We start from the raw sequence: 23551 nt of genomic DNA, 5'->3' as shown, positions 1-23551 counted from the left end.
AGCGAATAAACCAACACTGAAGCCTTGAACAGTGCTCTTTCTGTGACACTCAGGCAGCTTCCAGTGATAATGGATATTAACCCCAGGAAAAGGAGCAACTGCATTTAGGCACTGACATCAAGACAAAGCACTCTGCAGGGAGATAAGTGGAGCTAGTGATGGCCTAAGGTCACAGAACTAGGAAGTGGGGGTTGGCATGTGGGAATCACACTGTGTGACCTCTAGTCCCACACCTTTGTTCTCAGAATCATCAGGCAGGCTTGTTAAAATCCAGATTCCAGGCCCGTTTCCCAGAGTTTTTGATTCAGCAGGCCTGAGAATTTGCATTTTTAACAAGTTCAAAAGTGATGTCACTGCCAGTCCAGGGAGATCACATCTAGAGAGCTTGGTCTACTGCTCTGTGATTCATTGTGATGGGAGGGGTGGTGCTCTAACATTTGCATAAACTCTGCCACCTCTCAGGCAACCACAAGCCCCAGGGAGCCACAGGCACACTCAAGAAATGTTTTGGTTAAGTATTTCAGGGCCTCATGACACACTAACCACAGCCTTGCCAGGAGGCAGATTTCTGTCAGACGTGATTTCAGAGCCAACACTCTGGGTTGAGTGTTTTATTTTATTTATTTTTTAAAATAGATTTTCATTGATTTCAGAGGGGAAGAGAGAGGGAGGGAGAGAGAAACATCAATGATGAGAGAGAATCATTGATTGGCTACCTCCTGCATGCCTCCCACTGGGGATCTAGCCTGCAACCTGAGCATGTGCCCTGACCAGGAATTGAAAGAATGACTTCCTGGTTCATAGTTTAACACTCCACTCAACCACTGAGCCACACAGCTGGGCTTGAGTGTTTATTTTTTTATTCACTTGACAGAAAACATACATTAGACCCTAGAAGACACCATGCAACAGGTTTAACTAGTTGCCACTGCACAAAATAACTCTTCTGGGCTCTGAGGACTCCCTGCATGGCCTAGGACAGCCCAAAGAGAAGAACCCTGCCCCAGAGAAGAGGCTGGCTGCCAGGCTTCCCCGGAGCCCATCCCACAGCCATACAGAGCCGTGACATTCACACACTGGCTAGACAGCATCACAACAGTGGTTGTGTTGTGTTGGGAGGAAGCGGTCTCCTGAACTAGAAGATGGCCTTAAAACCAGGGTGTCCAGACAATCTAACATTATATGTTTACATTGCAAACATATAAATTAAGAGGTTCATATGTATACAAAATTCTTGAAAGGGGACTTAAGTTCATTCTATGGCATGCCAGGTATTTATCAGAACCTGAAAACTGGTGGTTTTCAATGGAGCAGGTGTTAAAAATAGAAGGTATTTATTTATACATGGGCCCTGCTCCTCTCGTGTGCACCATGGAATCCTCTGGTGTTGTCAGGGCCTCTGGGCAATCTCAGCACCCCCACGGGTAACCCATCTGCAGTCTGCATCTTCCGAGAAAGCAGGGGACTTGCTCTGGGGCTCTTTTCCTGTGTCCCCATCTCAGCTTGGCGGCGCCTCTGCACCCAAGGGCTGCCAGAGGGAGTGACGCTGCTGTCGGAGGAATAATCCATGCACTTGTGAAGGATCTCAGGACTGGTGCTACAGTTCAGCCTACCTTCCTCAGCCAGTGGGGATTTTCTGGAAAAGCCTCTGCGTTGAGCCAAGGGACTGCTCCAAGGACTTGAGCATGGGGAGGCATTCGGACTCAGAAAGATATTCTGGTGGCCAGAAGGGCTGAGCTTATTGGTGACCACATGCCGCCGGCCAGCCATAGGGGATGTGGGATTGCTCTCAGGGTCGGAGGAGCTGTTAGCAGAAGACTCATCACCCATGTATTGAAGCTCCTCAATTCTCTTGTTCAGGGACTTGTTCAAGTGGATGCTTGTAGTGGGTTCCTCATCATGGGTCTTGTCTTTGGGAGGTTTCTTTCTGGGTGGCTTCATACCAATCAGAACAGCTTTCATGTTCTCCTTGCCCTGAGATTCCATGATCATAAACTCATGGGCTTTGATCGCGGCTTCCACCTCCTCAAACTCTACAATGGCACATTCTTGGGTCCCCACCTGGCTGTACCGGCTGCTAATCCTCCGAATGTCAGGGGGCAGCTCTCTCCCAGGTTTGAGGATCCGCACTGATGAAATGACACCAAAGGTCCCAAAGAGCTTGAGTAGGTGTTCCATCACCTTCTCTTGCACCCTCCCATTCTTCTGAGGAGTGCCCAGAGCCCACAACTTAGGGGACAGGTAGAGATCATAGACCAGAAGCATCTTGCTGGGGAGATTCTCATTGGGGAAGAGAGGGACAGGGGTGGTCCTCCTCACCTTCCGGTGGTCCTCATTCAACTCTAGGGTCAATGAGTACTTGAGGGCATGTGCTGTGGTTCTCCAGTCCCGTGTAAGGTGTTTCACCTGAAGAACACAAAGCAAATCTGAAATGGTACCCAATGTCCTGGTCTACCTTGTGTCCTCTGTAATCTCTCTCACACCTTTCCTTATTCCGGAGGACTGGTATCTATAATCATACCAGATGTGAGCAGGCACTCAAAGATCTAGTGAATGAATGAATGAACAAACACACTTTGCAGAATATCAAATGAGGCAGCACAGTTGAGAGCAGTGCTGTCCAACAGAACTTGTCATGCTGATGGAAATATTCTATCTATTCTGAACAAGTTTAGAGATTAAACCTGCAGGCTCTGGACAAAGGCTATTGGATGCACAAATGCAAGGCCCACCTCCAACTGGCAGTGAGAGCTAAAAACTTATTCAACCTCCAAGTGCCTCAACTTCCTCATTTGTGAAATGGGGATGTTAATATGCCTGCCTACCTCATAGAGTCAGTCTGAGAATTAAATGAATAAATACTGGGTATCCCCTCAAAAAATGTATATGCACTTTGAATGATTATAAACTCAGTGTTTATTAACATGCAGGTCATTTTCAAAATTTAAAAGAATCTACAGAAATTAATCGTTTGTTTTGTCAATGCTTGTTTTCAAACTGATGACTGTTCTGAATTTGTATTTCTGCATTTATGCATTTGCTACAGCGAAGGTTCCAAAAAATGTTTCATATTTCACTGCAATATCTCTTGGAAATAATTTTAGCTGTTTCAACTTGGAATTAAATCCAACTTGGGCCTCATGAAGAATGATTAAATAGATCCCCTCCTCACTTAGTGGAAAGTGTGGGTATGCTGCAGTATGTGAAAGCTATATTTATATCGTAAAACAGTAATTTTCAAGAGGCCCACTTTCAGTGAGGGAATTCCAAGAAGAATGAGTCATTCTGAAGAAACGGTGGAGATGGGTGGGGTGGGTGGCCTGATCCAGGAATGGCAAAATCACCCTGAGTCCTCTGAGGCCAGAGCAACCGCTCTGCAGAGGAACCAAAGCAGGAACTTCTCAGGACTCAGAAAGGACTCCCTCACAGAACAGCATTGAGAGGATCGTGGCAGAGCTCTCAAGCATACATGTAGGCTCCTGCAAAGAGGACACTTCCACTCTAGCCTGTGACCTCCAGATGAAATAGCCAGATTTGTGTTTAGGATGTGGGAACCACAAGTCACCTACACATAGACAACGGGGCTGATCACTGTGCTACAGGGTAAGGGCAGAGAAAAGTGGGCCCAGGGAAAGAGTCGGATTGGTGGTGAATGAGAGATCCAGAAAGGATGAAGATGATGACCACAGGTCAGTGCCAGGTTGTGGGAGAGCCAAACAGTGGTCCTTTTGAGGGTAGAACATGGGGAGACTTCTCTAAAACAGGTCAGGGAGAGAGTTTCTGGAGAGGGCAATCTACTGCCTAAGCTTGGAGCCTGAGCAGATGGTGCCCGAAGGAGGCCAGTGCTGCCTTGCTCAGAGGGTTGGAGAACTGGCCATGGGCCACGACCCGTGGAGAAAGCAGGTTCTGGTAAGCACCCTTCCAGAGAAGGGAACAAGGTCCATGAGAAATTCAGTCTGAGCGTCCCAGGTCTGTGTCTGAGCTTTTAGAAGGAGTGGCTAGACACCTAAGAAGAGGAACCAGGGACAGGCTTTGTGCAATTACTAAAGAACTGTCATTTCCCTGTTTGTTATCTTGGTCATATAGGTTTATTATGATTAGCAGGAAACCTTGTCAAAGGAAAAAGGTCTTTGCTCTCATTTTGGAGGTATTGGGGAGTTTTTGTCCACTCTGAGGCTGGTTTTCAACAGAGAAGACACCTCCTAAATAGATATGTAAGTGGCAAGTTAAAAAGGAAAGAAAATCAAGATGACTTTTAGGGCATCTGGGGAGGAAAAAAGAAATGTATAGGATGATTCCACTGGTTGTTGCATTTTGGGGCTCCTGACAAACACTTTGCATGTGAAAGCTTGCTCACTCTTCTCTGCACATGTATGATACTGCAATTTATAATAAGAAATATATGAATTTGGTCTTCATTCTCATTCCTGGCACTGAGCTCCTGAAACCTTTTGTCAATTCCTAAGGGATCAGAGACTAGAAGCATCTTTTGTTCTAATGAGGGGACTCTGGGTGGGCTCCCAAAGCTCCTGGATGGGGCTGGTCACCAGAAAGACTGCATCATAATTATAAACTTAGCACTTTCAGCCCTCTGCCCCATTCTCTGAGAGGGGAGAGAGGGAGGAAATGAAGTTAATAATGATCACTTTTATGTGAGGAAGCCTCCAAAAAAAATCCCAATAATAAGGGATTTGGAGAGCTTCCAGGTGGGTGAACACCTCTGCCTACATGAAAGGTGGTGCACCCCAACTCCACTGGGACAGGCGTTCCTGTGCTCCCAAATCCCATCCCTTTGTATCTCTTCATCTGGTTATTCATCTTACCCTTTGTTATGTCCAACTGGTAAATGTGTTTCCCCGAGTTCTGTGAGCTATTCTAGCAAATAATCGAATCCAAGGGGAGGAGGCCACAGGAACCTCTGATTTGTAGCCAAATTGGACAGAAGTTGTGAGGAACCTAGGGACCCACTACTTGTGATTGGCACCTGAAGTGGGAGTCAGTCTGTGGGACCGAGCCCTTAACCTCTGGGATCTAATGCCATTTCCAGGTAGGCAGTGTCAGAATTGAGGTGAAGTGTAGGACACTCAGCTGTGTCACAGAAATGCTTGGTGTGGGAACCCTCCCCTCACTTCTATTAAAGTGTGAGTGTGGGAATAGTATGACAGCAAAGGAGGAAGAGTAGGTTTTCCTATGGAACATGAAATGCCCTTTCCCATCTCCTATTTGTTGAAAACTCCTACTCATTCTCCAAGATCCAACTTTATTGTTGCACTTCTCCAAGCAGGATTAGTTACTCTAAGCAACTCACTACCAATAGTCCTTTCTTTCTTTCATGGTACTATCTAGGGTCATATTGTAACCTTCCACTAGTCTCTCTCTCCTTTACTGGACTTTGCAAAGGCAGGGGAATGCCAAATTCATCTTGGATATCCTATGCCTACATGGTACTCAGCATACAGGATGAGTATGCTTGGTGAATGAATAAAATAAAGAGAAGAACAGGAGACGGCAGAGCACACCAGATCCTGAGGCAGAGAAGCAGTCTGGGAGAAGAGTTGTCCTAGGTGCTTCCTGACAACTTGGCCAGGACCTATTCATTACACATTTCATTATACAACAGTCAGTGTAGTACTTTTCCATTCTAGTAAACAACTTCTCTCAAGAGAGACAGATTTCTTAGGCCAACTTATTTGTCAGCTCTTCAAGAAGCAGGTAAACACGGTCCACTTGATGGGTGTGTACACAGCAGGGCCATGCGGTCTGGTGCGCAGACGGCAGCAACAGGCAGATTTCCCACATCTCCATCTACAGATGAGGTTGGCATTGCACACAAAGGCGGCTGAAATCTTGGAGAAGGGCTTATCTCTCAAAGTTCTGAGCACTCCTTCCTCCTTTTATTTATTCAACTATACAAATGAAAAGCTTGAATTGCATATAATTCTAGGCCTAGAAGGTGTCTCAAAAGGCCATTGCTGAGATCTGTCCTCAACCCAGGACCCTTTTCATAGTGTGAGACAATCCTAAATCCCCTTTCTTGATCATTTTTCTCTTTTTTCAGGCCTCAGAGGAAGTAAAAAATTACTAGTCATTAGGTTTGAAAAGGGTAAAAACAGCCTTGAAACTCTTTGGGCAGCTCTGACAATGAGGTCTCACCTTTTTGAAGGATGTGAGTAGCTTAACACTCACATATCCCAACTTGTTCCTCCTCACATGCTTTAGCAGGAAGGCATCCTTTTCCAAGTTTTCATTGGAAAAGTAGAATTCGATCTGATCCACCAGTTTTCTGATTAACTCCTCGTCTGGAGGCTTCCACTCCTGCTCCAGGTCCTCATGGTCATTCTCGCCCCCACTTGTTGTGGTGCCACTGAGACCAGAAGGAGACACTGGGTGTTATGAGCTGAATTGTCTCTCCCCACCCAGAATTCATATGTTGAAGTCCCAACATTCCCAGCTCAGAATGTGACCTTATTTGTAGTCTTACAGATGTCATTAGTTGCAGATAAGGCCATATCAGAGCAGGAAGGTCCCTAATCCAGTAGGACTCATCTTTACAAGGGGAATCTGGACACACAGAGAGAATGCTGAGTGAAGATAAAGACAGAGATGGGGAAAGGGGGGCATGCAGAAGGTAAGGAACATCAAAGATTGCCAAAAAAATACCTAGACCAGACTCTTCCATAGCATCTTGAGAGGGAGCATGCCCCCATTGACACCTTGATTTTGGACTTCTGGCCTCCAGAACTGTGAGGCAGTAATTTTCTGTAGTTCTAGGCCCTCCAATTTGTGGTGCTTTGTTACAGTAGCCCTAAGAAGTTGCACTGGGCCATACCTGAATTGGACTCTACAGAGAGGGTGATCACATGGCCACAGGGAATAGGTTTTGCTTCCAAAAAGCTAAGAAATCACGCTTTCATTTTTAACAAGGAGATGGGACCATTAATACAACACACTCTACTTATATTTATGTGTTGCTCTTCAATCCGATGCTTTTCACAATACACTCCTTATCCTTCCTCCCTACCTCCACCCTGCAAATCCTGATTTCCAGAAGGTAGTTTGGCAATGTAACTAAGAGTCCCAGTTCCAAAGTTACACTGCCTGGGTTTGAATCCGGACACCACCATTTATTAACTGAGTCAAACTGGACAGGAGCTCCACTGCCACACCAAGGTGCCATTTCTATAAATTGGGAGTCATGATAGGATTATTGTAAAGGTTAGATGAATTAAGACAGCCCATATCCCAGAGAGCTCCTGGCATACCCATAGAGCTCAGTAAATGACAGATATATCCATTTGTTCATTCATAAGAGGCAGATCTAGGATCCAAATTCAAATTTGTATCTCCAAAGCCAGCACACACAATATTTTCCAGGTTTTTGTTGGGACCCTGCCCTGAAATCTGAAACAATCCCATTCACCAGGGCCTTCTAAATGAAACCCACACTCCCAGGAGCTCTCCTGGATGACTTCCTCTCATGAGAATAGAACATGAGAACAAGCCAAGGAAATCCTGGGCAAAGCTTCTTCAGGATGGCCAACCTTTCACAAAGAGGTTATACAAATTTCAAATCCATAACTATTTACGGAATGTGTGATTACCCAAGTCATAGTTGACACCATCATTGAAAGTTATCAAAGGTGAGATATATATATATATAAAGGAACCAAGATGGCGGTCTAGGTAAGCATCTAATCTGCCGCCTCACACAACAATTTAAAAAACAAGTAAAATTAGAACGGACTTCATCCAAAAACACAGAAAAGCTGGTGGAGTGGGAAATCTACAACTAGAAAGAAGGAGAGAAGCTCACGGATCGGACTGGGAGCCACAAAGTGCTGAGGTAGGGAGACGCTCGCATGCAGAGAGGAAGTGCAGCCGAATGCCTAGCTGGCAGGAAGGGAGTAATTCCCAATTGCACTGAACCCTTTCTGACTGTACTGAACCCCAATCCCGGCCGAAACCCCATGGATCCAGGCTCATACGGGTGGAGTCTGGACTGTAGAGAAAGGCACCCAGAGACTCAGAGACTGGGGGAGCCAGGAGCCACAGCAGGCAGGGTCTACAATGAGTACGCTCAGAGGTCTGACTGAGGAGGTTGCCGCAGCCTCTCTGTATTGGAAGGAGTCAGAAGCTACAGGAACCCAACCCAATTCCGGGTGAGCCCCTGGTGCACTCATGCTCTTGCACGGGGGGGGGGGGGAGATCTGGGACAGTCAGGCGGAAACTCAGGGGTGCCGCGGAAGGCAGAGGTCAGACGGAAACTCAGTCAAGCACACAAGGGCAGGGCTGATGGGAAGTCAAGACTACTAGCTCAGCCCTGAGACTGTGCCCCATCCAAGCTGAGCACAGAGGCTTCTGCAATTTTGCAAGTCTGATCCTATAAGTCTCCAATACAGAAGGTATCCCAAAGTAGCTGATACCCACATCAAATTGGCCTGAAGGTCAATTCCTCCCAGGGATACCAACAACAATAAAGACTTAGCTACAAACAAGGCTTGTACGCACTGTCCACAAAGGGGAGCACCAAGAGTGTATACCTCAGGTAACTGAGGAGGCTGACCCACTAGGCCATATAGGACACCAAACACACAAAGCCATCCTACCAACTCTGGGAAGCAGCGAAAATGCCCAGACAAGGAAATAGATCTCAAACGAAAGAGATGGAGGATATAGAGTTCAAAACCGCGGTTTTAAGGTTATGCAAGAATATCCTAGAAAAGGGTGATAAATTTCATGAGACTCAACTAAAAATTAAACATAAACTGACTAAATTGGAAAATACTGGTGTGTGTGTATATATATATATGGAGAAAATTCCCATAGAACAACCACTAATCCCAGCCAATGCCAGCAACAATACTTGGAGATTAATACAAACTACAATATCCACTATTATTAAGTAAAGCTATGATGTACAGAAGTAAAAAACAAACAAAAACAAAGGATTTAAAAAAATACAAAGCTACAATAACAGCATAAGAATAAGCATAACAATTTCACTAAAAAGCATAAAAATTCACTATAATCAACATTCACGAAAACAATGACAAAAGGATAGAGAGGAGAACAGTTTTTTTATTTTTATTTTTTTTTTAACTAGTTAATATAGTGAAGAGAGTGGTATTTATTCACTTGGATCAGGGGGTTGGAAATTAGGTCTATAAGTATGGTGAGAGCTTTAGCAGGGGGTATACAGAAAGAATAGGGGAAAAACTAAAGCCGGAAAGGGATAGGATAAACAGGAGACAAAAAGGGTAAAGGTTAGTAAGAGAGTGATGGTGTAAAGGTCGAGTTGAGATAGGGTTGAACGATGCTATAGTAGAGATTAAAATAGAATGAAGACTAATCCCAATGTAAAATAAAAAGAAAATAAAATGGTACTGGAGAAAAAAAAGAAGAAAAAGGGAACAAAAAATGCAAAATAGCAGTAGTAATAGTGATGATTGAGATTGAGAGATATAATAATTGAAAAGGTAAAATTAAGTAAGGAAAAAAATTCCTTTCTTAAGTACAAGAAGAAAAAAATGAAAATAAAATAAAAGATGTAAAAAATGAAAATAAAGAATAGTAAAATTAGCATAAAATAGGATAAAAATGTCCAGTAGTGGTCATTCACTTCCTCTGTTATTGTATTTGGCACGCCTGATTTTTGGACCAGACAGTCTTGCAGTTCCCAGCGTTCCACTGCACCTCAGTTATTTGTGTCCATTTATTTTTGATTACTTAAAAGAAAAAAAAAGGCAGTTTGTAATTCTGCCCCTAGGTGGCAGTGTTTCTGGTTTGACCTCCCAGTCTTTTTGGTTGCTCTGGCCTTCTTTCTCTATGGCTCTAGCTGCCAGAGTGCCTGCTGGCTCCCAGACTATCTTTTCTGGCTCTGATCCCCCTTTTCCAGGAAGGCAATTTCCGCCTGTAGTCCCCAGGATATGCCCAACTGGGCAGTCCTTCCCTAGTATTCAGGAGCAAGGGGGTGAAGGGGATCAGGCGCCAAGGTGTCCAGATGTTCTATCCTTGACGGGACAGCCCCAATTCTTAATAATCTGTCCCGTGTTCCTTGGAGTTTTAAAAAAGTCCTGCTTCTGGGGAAGATTACGCCAAACCTAGCACTGGGTCTCGCCTGGCAGGATTCTTGCTGCAGCCACAGCCTTCTTTCGGCGCAGAGATCCAACAGCAGAATGAAGGAACACAAGAATCAGGTCAAAGAGCCAAAAGACACTCCTCTGGAGAAGCAAGAAGAAAAGAGAATCCAGAAAGTTGAAGATAGTGTAAGGAACCTCTGGGACAACTTCAAGCTTACCAACATCAGAATTATGGGGGTGCCAGAAGAAGAGAGTGCAAAATACTGAAAACATACTTGAAGAAATAATATCAGAAAAATTCCCCCACATGGTGAAAGAAATAGACTTACAAGTACAGAAAGCTTACAGAACCCCAAACAAGAGGAATCCAAAGAGGAACCCTCCAAGACACATCATAATTAAAATGCCAAGGGCAAAAGACAAAAAGAGGATCTTACAAGCAGCAAGAGAAAAGCAGTTGGTTACCTATAAGGGAGCACCGATATGATTATCAGCTGATTTCTCAACAGAAACTATGCAGGCCAGAAGGGAGTAGCAAGAAATATTCAAAGTGATGAATAGCGAGAACCTACAACCAAGATTACTGTATCCAGAAAAGTTAACATTCAGAATTGAAGGGCAGATAAAGAGCTTCACAGATAAGAAAAAGTTAAAGGAGTTCATCACCACCAAACCAGTATTATATGAAATGCTGAAAGGTATTATTTAAGAAGAGGAAGAAGATCAAGTGAATTAAAAGTCCGAGGAACAGAATAAACTGGTGAATATAATAGAATCAGGGGCAAAGAAAGGGAGTAGATTGATAATTATCAGGGGGGAAGGGATGTGGGGGTGCAGAGACTAGATTAAAATCGTATAACCTATGGATGAGGACAATGGCGGGGGGGGGGGGGGGGGGAGGGGACAGGAGGGGAGATAAGGGCAAGGGCAGAGGGTGAGGAACCGGGTGGAAGGGAGCTATGGGGGGTAAAAAGGAGAAACAATTGTAATAATCTGAGCAATAAAGATATAAAGATTTTTTTAAAAAAAGTTATCAAAGGTGAGTTATCATTTGTATATTTATTACTAAATTAAATTATGCATTATACAAATACTATATATACTACACAATAAAAGGGTTTATTTAAAAATTATTTCTGGAAAAAATATAGCTGCTTTCCTATGTGGTAGCTTTATGTCCAAGAGCCTGAACACCCAGCTCATAGCTCCCATTACCATGTTCCGAGCAGAGAAAACAACTCTTGAGTACAGACACACACACCTAGTCCACCTAAAGCATCCATGTGCTTCTACTCTGTTGGGAGAACGTGTTCACAGCAGCATTATTCACAATAGCCAACAGATGAAAACAACTCAAAGTCCACTGATGGATAAATGGATAAATAGGATATGGTATGTACATACAGTGAAATATATTTCAGCCTCAAAAAGAAAATTCTGACACATACTATAACGTGGATGAACCTTGAGGACATTATGCTAAGTGAAATAAGCTAGTCACAAAAGGACAAATACTGTATGATTTCATTTATATGAGGTCCCTAGAATAATCAAATTCATAGAGACAGAAAGTAAAGTGGTGGTTAAAAGGGGTTAGGGAGGGGTGAATGGGAAGTTATTGTTTAATGGATAGAGTTTCAAGCAGGAAAGAAAAAAATTCTGGAGTAGGAAGGTGGTGTTGGTTGCACAACAATGTGAGAATGTGAGTGTACTTGATGCCACTTAAAAAGAGTTAAGATGATAAACTATATGTGTATTTTACTACAATTAACTTTTTTTTTTTTAAAGTAGGCCTTCAATAAAAAGTATGTATGTTTACATGCATATTATGTTTCCTTTACAAAGAAACAAACAATTAACATTTCCCTTGGATCAACATTAAGCTCTTACAGAAAGTAATCAACCACAGAAAAAAGAGAGCAGGCTCAAAAATCGAAGTACTATAACCTATTACTTTAAGGTTGGAAAGGGCTCATCCATATATGTCCCTTAACTCTAGCAAAATTTTCACTGGTTTTCAACCACCCAAAAAAATCAATTGCAGAAGAGTCAAAATGAGAATAAAAATTAAATATTCTGTGAGGAGGGGAAAAAAAACAACAATTAAATCCATGTCATAATTTTTCAAATTCAGAAATTAAAATTAGCATAAAATATAGGCATTGGTTGATTTTAAAAATGAAAAGGTTTCATTATTTGCCTGCAGACAATCTGGAAATGGGGTTTTACTATTTAACTTTCATGTCACTGATTTTCTTTATGTGACTGGTAAATAATTCATCTTTTTTTTTTTTATAAACATTTAAAAGTAAACTTTAGAATAGTTTTAGATGTATAGAAAAATTGTGAAAATAGTACAGAGAGTTCCCATATGTCCAACACCAGGCTTCCTCTTCTATTATTAATAGCTTACATTCATAATATATTAATGAATATTATTGCATTATTATTAACTTTATTAAAGTCCATACTTTATTCAAATTTTCTTAGTTTTTACCTAATATCCTTTTCTGTTGCAGGATCTCATCCAAGATGTCATATTGCATTTAGTCATCATGTCTCACCGGGCTCCCCTTGGCTGTTACAGTTTCTCAGACTTTCCTTGTTTTTGATGACCTTGGCAGTGTTGACGGTTTCAGGTATTGTAGAATGTCTCTCTTTATGGTTCGTCTGATATTTTTCTCATGATTAGACTGAGGCTATGAGGTTCTAGGAGGGCCACAGAAGTAAATTTCCATTTTCATCACGTCATATCAAGGCTATGTACTATCAACATGACTAATCACTGTGGATGCTGACCCTGGTCATCTGGCAGAGGTAGTTTGTCTCCATCTTAAAGTAACTCCTTTCCCCGCTTCCCATACTGTACACTTTGGAAGGCAGTCACTGCACACAGCCTACACTTAAGGAATAGACTCCAAGGCTATTCCTTTTGAATAATGAAGGTCTGGATTGCTTTTTCTTGGTGGTCATGTGGGTTCCTTCTATAGCTGTACACTCCTGTTGGTTTTCTTCTTAGGTGGCTCTATGTACATGGGTGGCACAAGCCAACTGGCAGGCCTCATTATAGAGAGAAGAGGAGGGAATCATTATGTAAAGCCTCATATGGAGAAGGCTTTACATTGTAGATACTGGCTCTACCTTAGCAGCCATAGATCACCAATTAGTTCATTTAATTCCTGTAGAAAATAATCTTTTTTTACCCCTTGGAAGTAAATGGTATGCTGTCTGCTACTTTTCATTGTCAGGCAGAGAGACTGGGCAATTGTTCCAAAGGAAGAATTTAAATTACTTCTCAGATATTAGCATCTCTTTTCACTCTTGTACCCTTTCCAGGCTTCTGTCTTCCCATCTCCTGCCACCTCCTCTGGCCCCCTGCCCCACTCCAGTTGCATTTCAGGTTAAGCCAATTCCACTCTGTGCCTTGTCACATGTTTTGAAGAACAGCCATGCCACTGCTCTAATGATGATGTTAACAAAATAACATGTTCTATTTCATATTAAATAAAACCCAAGTCCTTAGCTCTATATTCAGATTCATTTTAGAATCTGGCTGTAACCAGCTTCCAAACTTATTTCAACCTATTTCCTTTCAGGTCTTTTGCACCAAGCAATTAGAGTTATAGTTCCTGCCCTGGCCTTGTAGAAAGCTGGTTGGAGTGTCATCGGTACACCAAAAGGTTTCAGGTTTGATTTCTGGTCATGGCATGTACCTAGGTTGTAGGTTTGATCTTAGGTCAGACACATACAGGAGGCAACTGATCGATGTTTCTCTCTCTCTCTCTTCACCTCTCTCTAAAATCAATAAAACATTTTCTAAAAGGTTTATAGTCCCACCCAGCCAGAATGGCTCAGTGATTGAGTGACCATCTATGAACTAGGAGGTCACAGTTCGATTACTGGTCAAGGCACACGCCCAGATTGCAGGCTCGATCCCCAGTGTGAGGTGTGCAGAAGGCAGCCGGTCAATGATCCTCTCTCATCATTGATGTTTCTCTCTGTCTCCCTCTCTGAAATCAATAAAAAAAATATTTTAAAAAAACTAAAAAAAAAAAAAAAGACTTACAGTTCCTTGTAAGGGTCACAAGGTTTCTGAACTCTAGGCCTTTGAGCATACAGTTCCCATCTCCATGAATGCTTTGCCCAATCTCTCAAGTATAAATCCTAGTTAGACATCAAGGTTCATCTTAAATGCAATTCTCCCAAGAAGAAAGTCATTTGAGCTTTCAACTAACACTTGTCTATAGTTGTATTGAAACTACTTGTGTGCACTTCTTTTTAGTGCCCTGAACTGAAAGTGCCTGGGGAGCAGGGTTCATATTGGGTTCTTTCATTCTAGCATCAACCCAGAGCCTTGCACAGAGTAGGAATTTAAAAAGTACCACCAATATAAAGTGAATCATTTCTGTAAGGGCAAATCACACCTATCAGGATTCTTTGAAGCAGAAAGTATAAGTATGGTTACTGGTGAATATCTTTCTTTTTTTAAATATATTTTTGTGGATTTCAGAGAGAAAGGGAGATGGAGAGAGAAAGAGATAGAAACATCAATGATGAGAGAGAATCATTGATCGGCTGCCTCCTACATGCCTCACACTGAGGACTGAACCCTGGGCAGGTGCCCTGACCAGAAATTGAACCATAATCTCCTGGTTTTTAGGTAGAATTTCAACCCCTGAGCCCATCAGCTGGGCTTGTTAGTGGCCTTTTAAGAGAACTTTGAAAAAGGTTTACATTTAAGTTTTATGTTTACATGAGAGGCCTGATGCACAAAATTCGTGCAAGAGTAGGCCCTCACAGCCCTCGCTGCCTCAGCCCTTGCAGCCCCAGCTTCGTCAGGAAAGTTGTCTGGACAGTTGTTCTGCTGTTCGGCCATTTGGTCAATTTGCATATTATGCTTTTATTATTATAGTTTATTGTTTCACTTTAAATAAAGCATTGTACATTGGCAGTGGAAATAAATGCTTTTGTTACAGTTGTAAACCTGGTAGAAATAGAAACATAGTGTAGAAATAGGGGGCACATTTCAAAATAGAGGACTGGGCTCCATAGGCCAGTGTTGAAATATTTATCATATTTGTAAATAATTTGGAGAAACAAATACAGCATAAAATATCCAAGGCTTTTCTCATAAAATCTCAAGCTAATTTGGATATATTAATTGAGTGGTTAATCTATGAAACTTTATAGAAGGAAAATATCCAATCTAAAATGGTGGAGTAGTGAGCTCCTCACTGAGACTTTCAACACAGTATCTCTTGAACACATCTATCCTTGCATATGGTCTGATATTGTGCTTTAGCCACCAAGACCAGGAAAATCCTGGACAGCAACAAGACAGATTTTGAGAAAACATCATTTATGTAAAGCACTAGGGTTTAGTTCCATGTGAAGTTTCTTTTGCTTTGTCTCTAGAAAAAGATAAGGATCTGAAAACATTTAAAAAAAAAAAAAAGGCAACCAAATTGATGATGCAAAATCAAAAGATAAAGGTTTGTCTTAGAAACAGATTTAAAATATACAAGTATGTTCAACTTTGGAAAAGGCACCTTGGGAACAACTCCATTTTGGATATCACTAGCAGAGGCTACATCCTGTTCTGTATGCCCACAGGTTCTTATATATTTATTAGAGGCCTGTTGCATGAATTCATGCACATGTGGGGTCCCTCAGCCTGGCTGGTGATTGGGACCGATCAGGGCCATCTCACCTAGTCCAGGAGGAAGGACTGTGGGAGATTGGCCAGCCATGGGAGGTTGACTGTGGCAGTGCACTGACCACCCGACCAGCCGGGGGGAGGGATGGCTGTGGGAACACATTAACCACCAGGGGGCAGCTCCTTCATCGAGCATCTGGCAACCAATCAACTGGTCATTTGGTTGACCAGTCGTAATGCCTCCCTCAGCCCAGCCTGCAGCCTCTCCAATCAGGGACCCCTTGAGGGATGTCCAACTGCCAGTCAGGCCTAAAACACTGCCAGTTGGACATCCCTCTTGCAATCTGGGATCACTGGCTTCTAACTGCTCACCTGCCTGCCTGACTGCCTGCCTGATCACCGCTAACTGCCTCTGCCTGCCTGATCAGCTCTAACTGCCCTCCCCTGCTGGCCTGATCTTGCCCCCCAACTGCCCTTCTCTGCTGGCCAATTTGGTTCTGATTGGTCAGTTTCTATGCCAGTCAACATCAAAAGCTCCTCCTCCTAGGCAGCCATTGGCTCCTCACAGTTGACCCACATTTGGTTCTTTTTTTTGGGGGGGGGGGTGGTGGAGGGTGGGATGTTTATTAAGTGGTTATTACTGGAGTCAGGACATAAGTAGTGTCAGCCCTGGAAACGTGACCTGTCAATGTTGATCACAAATCCCGCAGGGCTGGTCCTGGTGAGCCCCAAGGTCAGAAATGAAACTGAAAGGCCTCGGTCACATACTGCTTCCAGGCATCCAGGCTGGGAAGCAGGAAGAAGATGCCCATGACATTCCAGGTCTCTACATCAGACACCACTGAGGTCTGGTAGGACATCAGCTGCATGCCTACCTCTGACAGAAGCCCAATCATGGTAGGCAGCATGGCAGGGTTGAAGGGCTGAGCCCTGAGGAGAGGCACTTCTGGTCTGAAGGCAGCTCCGTTGAGTGCCTGCAGCACAGGTGTGGTGCCCTAGACAAAGCCCACAGCCTGGTAGAGGGCACCTGCCAGGCCACACTCAGGAGGCCTTCCCGCATCCTTGCTCTCCTGGCACAGTGGGGTTATGGGAGGTGGTTACATTGAGGCCAGTCTCCTTCACCAGCAGCATGGCATTGACCAAGTTCACATCCACATGATTAAAAGCGTCTTTGAGGAGGCCGACAATGACTGCAGGGCTCAGGCAGTTCCCGGCATTCTTCAGGGATAAGCCCTTTGGGGGACCTTGCCCAAGCTCACATCAGAGCCCCCAGAGTTTCTGCCAGACCGATCCAAGGTTTGGTGTGCAGAAAGAAGGCGCTGGTAAGAGCTTGGGCATTCACAACCCTGGCAAGGGCTTTCCCCTTCACATGCCCATGAACTGGATAGTGATCTCCTCCCTGCAGCAGCTCTGAGCCTCCTTAGTGCTGGCGCCCAGGTGGGGGCAGCTGATGGCCTGATCCACAGCACGGTCCGAAACGGCTCCTCCACGAATACATCCAGCTCTGCACCCAAGCACTGCCCTGACTGCAGGCCCCAGAGCAGGGAGCCCTCATCCATGATTCCTCTGAGGGCGCACAGTCTTCTTGCACAGGGCAAAAGTGCTGTCATTCATCAGGTCTGTCGTGGAGGGCAGGAGAGGGGTGTGCACAGTGATGAAGTCACAGAGGGGCCAGATCTCCTCCAGGGGCAGCTGCTGAATGCTGAAGGAGGCTGAGACCTCTGGTGAGATGATGGGGTTGTACTCTACAGTCTTCATCCTGAAGGACTGCATCCAGATGGCCACCTCTCTCCCAATCCTCCCCAGGCCAAGAATTCCCAGGGTCTTTCCATTCAACTCGGTTCCCATGAACTACTTTCAGTCCCATTTGCCATCCTTCATTGAAGCTGTTGCCTGGGGAATCTGCCTGGCCAGACACATGATCATCCCACAGGTGAGCTCCACAGCACTAAGACTGTTCCCATTGGGAGTGTTCGTGAGCAGGATGCCCTTCCTTGTGGCGGCCTCCAGGTCCACGTTGTCCACGCTGGTGCTGGCCCTGCCCACCACCCGGAGCTTCTCTGCTGCGTTGATGACATCCGTGGTCACCTTGGTGGCCGAGGAAAGGAGAAGGCCTTTGCAGTCCTGCAGCTTGACTATCAGCTTCTCTTTGCTCAGGTTCTGCTTCTCCACCACCTACAGTCCTCCATCTTGCAGGATCTTCCGGCATCAAGGATACAGGCTGTCACTGATGAGCACTTTCTGTAGATTTGTGAAGGCCATTGCTGGAGCCAGCCTCGGGATTAATCACTCTCCCTGGACTGAAACACCTCTAAGCCCCCAGATTTGGTTCTGATTAGTCAGTTTCTATGCCAGTAAGTGTCTCTGGACCTATCAATGGGGCCTGATCAAGAAGGTGGGGCTAATCAGTAGCTCAGGTGGAGTCCTGGAGAGAAATGGAGGCCCGGCTGCTGGCCACACTGGGAGAGAAAGAGAGAGGCAAGTACTGCTCAAAAGCTGCCACAGAGGCAACGGATCAGTCCTGTTTCTCTCTTCGGGCCTCTCTCTGACCCTGATTCTCAGCCCCCTAGCAGTTAGTGCTGGGGCACTTGGCCTACCAGCAAAGTAGTCAGCACTGGGTTGCCCCGGCACTGACTTCCCTTCTGGTCCAGCTTCGGTAATAAGGAGCTTCAGTCATACTGGTGTTACACCCTGGCTCTTTATTATAGAGATTATAATTTTAAATTATTTTATACATTGTAAGACAAAGAAAAAAAATAGTTTAATATTATTAGAAACCAAGAGTTCCAGGGTAAAATTAAAGGAAGTAAAGCAGAACCTTAAAATATTAAATTAGAATTAGCAATATAAATTTAAACAAAGAAAAGATTTCCTAGCTCTGTCCATTGAAAGGACCTGAAAGCAATGGTGCCCCAGTATATATTAGCACTCAAATCCAAGTCTTGGTTTCTAAATACCTTCCCACTAGTATTTGAAAAACTAGGGATTCCTGTGGAAATGGCTAAATCCCATGACTGGAAAAGGAAAAATGTAAATTTAAGTCAAGAATATAAAATACCAGAAAGTAAGGAAGTACTCAAAAAAGGGGAAATAATTAACCATTTCTATTTGCCTCTTTAGGAGGAACTCTTGTTCAATTCTAGGTATGACACAAAACTCTCTTTTACAGCAGAATGCAAATAAATGTACTATAAAGGATAAAATTAGAAAATCACCAATTTGCCATCCCAAATTAACTGACTCCAACAAGGATCATCAATGCATGCTACTACCATTAGGAGAAAGTGGTTGGAGAAAGAATATTCACAAGAAGTACACCTATTACTTGTTCATTGCAATAGAGGGACCACCTTAACCAAGAGGTCAAATTTAGCATCACTAATGGTAGATGCTGCTTAAAGAGATGCAATGAAAAACCCATGGCATTGCTTGTGAAGTGTTCTTGCCCAAATGTCTAATCTGAATCTAATCAAGCCTTTAGCCCTAACTTCCAGTTTACAGGAAACACATGACACAAAGGAGCAAGTTAAACCAGACCAATTCAAACTATGAAACATTCAACAAGACATCTGGCCTCTTAGTTCCAAAATAGAAAAGCATTTTTTAAAAAGTGGTAATTAAAAGATTTTTAAAGACATAATAGGCAAATGCCTCAACTTGGATTGGATTCTAGTGTAAAGGGGGAAAATAACAGCTGTAAAACACAATATGGGGCAATTGGGGGAACCCTGGCTATGAGACCTGACGTTTAGATTATTTTAGGGATTATATGAGGGAATTGTTAATTTTCTTTTTAAAGAATACTCTAAAAATATTTTTATTGATTTCAGAGAGGAAGGGAGAGGGGGAGAGATAGAAACATCAATGATGAGAGAGAATCATTGATCAGCTACCTCCTGCACTCCCCCTACTGGGGATCGAGCTGGCAACCCAGGCATGTACTCCCAACCAGAATCAAACCTGGGACCCTTCAGTCCACAGGCCAATGCTCTATCCACTTAGCCAAACAGGCTAGGGCAGGCAATTGTTAATTTTCTTAATTGCAATGATAATATTATGGCTTTATAGGACAATGTCATTATTAAGAGCTACAAAATGAAGTATGTAAGGTAAAAGTCTTATGTACCAGATATCTGTAAATGCTTCAGGAAAAACCATACACATTATATATCCATCAAATAAATGACAAAAATATTTCCAACTGTAGTATTGTTTCACATTTTATGTTTGAAATTTTTAAGTTAAAAGGTGATAATAAAAGGAAAGTAACTTTTTAGTAAACAAGATGTGAGAAGACTAATGAACATTTGGAGGTTACAAAGATTTTTCCTTTTTTCCATTTATCCCTTGTCCCTGGGTATAAGCCAGGTATTGGGCGAGATACTGGAGATACTGAGAGGACTCAGGCAAGATCACTGCCTTCAAGGACCTCACTATCTAGTGAGGAGAAACACATATACTTCAACCCCAGTGATTCTGACCTCAGAGACATGATTCATTCTACAAATATTTGGAAAATACTCACTATATGCCAGGTACTGAGAACAGGGCAAGCACGGTCCCTGAATTCACGAAGCTCATTTTCTGTTGAGGGATATGGAACTCTAGAATTGTAATTGTGGGTAAGTGCTCGGACTAAAATGGATCTATGGCTACAGCAACCCAAAGGAGAGGAAACAAATCCAGTTTTGGGGTCAGGATGGGAGTAGTGAGGAAGAGGCAGTAAAGCTTCCAGGCTGACTAGAAGTCATCAATCAGAGGGACCTAGAGGCGTAATTACAAAGGCATATAGACACAAACTGCACCCTGTGTTCAGGGACCTAGAGGGGATGGGGCCTGTGGGAGCATGAATTGTTAGGGCAGGCAGGAAAGGAAGCAATGGGCTGCGGGGAAGATGTGGGTGGGGGCCACATCTCACCGAGCAGGTTCAGACACCTGGGCTGCCTCTTGCAGGCTCTGGGACCCTAGTGCCTGGAGAATGCACTTGACATTCTCCCGGAGTGGCAGCTTTTCCGGTGCCAGGCTGGGCCCAAATGAGGGACAGTGTGCATCCTGTCCTTGGCTGCATCTCCTTGTGCTCTGAATGTCTGCTGGGTTCTGTTGGCTACACTACCCTGAAGAGCCTCAGAGATTTTTCTGGGGTCAACTCTATGCCAGTGGGCAGCAGAAAATGCTTCTGACTGAATGTTTTATGAGACTCGAGCCACTGGACTGGAGCTGGGAGAAAAGGGCGGTTCTGCAGAGAAGGTGAGGAGGGTGAGGGCAAGAGGCCTACAAGAACTGAGGATCATGTTCTCTAGATCCCATAGGGGATCTTTCTGGGCCCCCAAAATAAGTAGGTCTTTACTCCATGCTAATGGAACTGTCTTAGTCCCAGGACAGAGGACAACTTTTTGCTAACCAGAGGCAAAATAAATGTGAGAAGGATAAACCACTCAGAGCTATTATAATGACCTCTGAAATTATTTGACTAGGTGGCTGCCTTCTCCTGAACACTGTGAGATCCAGTGACTATGGAGTCAGTATTTTTATACTCTCAATACTCAGCAGAGCTGAATTAATGAATCAGACTCCATAGTATGTAAAGTGCTGAAATGTCTACTATGTCATCTGCTGTGGCCCAGCTTTCCTCCTCAAATACCCCTGTCTCCACTGGACTACCCTGAATCTCGGGGTTCCCAAATCCAGACTTTTTCACTGGGAAAGAGTCAGTGAGTGATGGGGGATAGCTTTGGTCCCAGTCTCCTTATGCCTTTGAGCTGACTATTCTCCAAGTGAAAAAGATTTATGCCTGCCGCAGAATAATCCTGCAGAGCCCTAACAGCTAAAAGCATGTGCAAAGAATCTTAGAAGAAGGCTCTTAATATGTGCCTGTTGGCATTTCCCAGAATTTGCAAGTTCTGCCATTCCTTTTTCTCATTTCTATGGATACTCAATACTGTATCTCCTTTCGATAGCAGGAACAAAACCACAGTCCTAAAAGGCTTGGGCATTAGTTGGACACAAGGATAAGATCTCCAGTTGATGGCAAAGTTCAGGGCCCAGAGGCATGGTTAGGCAGGTGGCTTCTTGTGCCATACCAGCTCCAGACTACCTAGGACCCAGAAACCCAACGCCAAGGCAGCAAGAAGATGATGCAAGCATAGAAGTCAGGTGGGGAAGACTATGTGAAAATGGGAATCCCCAGCAAGGGAGGATACAGGCAGTAAGCCCTAAACGGATCCCAAATCAGGGCCACAGAGCTCTCTACACCATGAAATCACCCCTCCTAGGATCCCACAGCAGCAAGTGTCCCCTGTGCTTGACCCCACCCAGAGAGGGAAGCCATTTGGATTGATAAACAGTCTGGGCAGTGATGATTTGCTGGAATCCCTGGAACAAGGTGGGGGGTGGGGAGGGAGACACTCTCTAGAGTAAAAGTCAGGCTGGGCTTTTTAGAAGCTCGGGAAGGAGAGGACAGGGAGAGGATAGCCCAGGAAGGACTTCTTTCTGGGTCCCAGACCATGTCCACGGACAGGCCCCTCGGATCCCCGCCACCAACCCTGGCAGGGAGGGAGCCTTGATCGCGTTACAGAGCTGCGGACCCTGGCACAAGGACGGCCACAAGCCCTTCTGATACTGTGCGACACCCGGAGCAGCGTCCCCGGGGCAGCACTGACTCAACCGCCTCCGCTCGCTGAGCGGTCGCCCCCGAACTCCCATCCGCCCGACCAGGGGTCTGGAGCACCCACCCGGCCCTGCAGCCGCCGCGCCTACCTGTGCCCGCGGCTGGGCTCCTCCTCGCTAGCGCTGCCCCAGCCGGGGCTGAGGTACCGAGCCGGGTGCCCCGCGCCGCGCGCCTCTGCGCCCTCCTCGTCCTCCTCTAGCTCCTCCGCGTCCTCGGCCTCCTGGATGGCAACGCGGATCTGCACCGCGGTCTCGGACCCAGGCAGAGCCTCCTCGCCGGGCTGGGCCATGGCTCGCGGGCCGGTCGGCACTGCGGCGCCTCAAGGCCAAGCCAGTCGGGCTGCAGCGTCTACAACCAGGGGGCGGGGAGGCACGGGGGTCGTGGCGCCCCGCCCCGCGCAGCTGCCGCCACCGCCCCGGACGCTGGCGGAGAGCAGGCGCGGGCGGGGCCGCGGAGGGAGAGGGCGACTTCCTCTGCTCTCCGCCGAGGCCTGTCCGAGGAAGGTCCCCGGCCCCCAGCCTTCCAGAGCGCACCCTCTGCTCACCGCCCAAACCTGACCCGAGGAGCTGCCCGCTGCTTTCAAGGCTGCCCAACACATCTAACTTCTTAGTTGGTAGATGACTGGGGTGGCAGGCACAGACAGCAGCTAAGGGTTTCGGTGCCTGCTCCGCTGACCTGACAATATTTCTGAAATCTCCACCTTTATTCTTTTTGGCATAGCCAACTAGACTGCATCCTGTGAGGTCAGGGACTTGATGCCTGCCAGGACCTATATTAGTGGTTCTCAAAATGTGGCCCTCAGACCAGCAGCATCAGCTTTACCTGGGAACTGGTTAGAAATGCAAATTCTAACCAGTTCCAATCCAGACCCGAATCAGAATCTATGATTCAGAACTTTTAACAAGCACTCTAAGTAATGCTGAAGTTCAAAGTTTGAAAATTTCCTATATTTCTTCTTAGAATATGTCCTTCACATAGTAAATATTCAAATATTTGTTGAATGAATAAAGGGAGCTATTGAAATGCCAGCTACCTTTTCCACATTTAACTTTAAATGAGTTCCATCTCAACCCTTCAAATATGACCCAGAATCTAGGATCAGAGGCATATAAATAAACCCAAATCTGCTTTCTGGAAGCTCTTAGTTTA

The 23551-nt window shown here is 44.8% G+C and overlaps 1 protein-coding gene and 1 pseudogene across 2 annotated transcripts; both read right to left on the bottom strand.

The window, feature by feature from the left end:
* Positions 1–850: 850 nt before the first annotated feature.
* On the bottom strand, positions 851–23070 carry LARP6 (La ribonucleoprotein 6, translational regulator). Its single transcript, XM_084885281.1, has 3 exons — positions 22492–23070; positions 6154–6364; positions 851–2406 (listed from the first exon to the last, which is right to left on the bottom strand). The coding sequence occupies exons 1-3, from the start codon at positions 22689–22691 to the stop codon at positions 1339–1341; spliced, it is 1479 nt and encodes a 492-aa protein (XP_084741407.1). The 5' UTR covers positions 22692–23070; the 3' UTR covers positions 851–1338.
* On the bottom strand, positions 16221–18457 carry LOC311623264 (D-3-phosphoglycerate dehydrogenase-like; annotated as a pseudogene). Its single transcript has one exon. The product of its transcript is annotated as a D-3-phosphoglycerate dehydrogenase-like (transcript).
* Positions 23071–23551: the final 481 nt, after the last annotated feature.

This window comes from Pipistrellus hanaki (genome assembly GCF_964339955.1).
Source record: "Pipistrellus hanaki genome assembly, chromosome: 1".
In the NCBI taxonomy this organism is placed as follows: Eukaryota; Metazoa; Chordata; class Mammalia; order Chiroptera; family Vespertilionidae; genus Pipistrellus; species Pipistrellus hanaki.
Note: the sequence above shows the minus strand (reverse complement) of the source record. Positions and strands in the feature narration are given on the sequence as shown.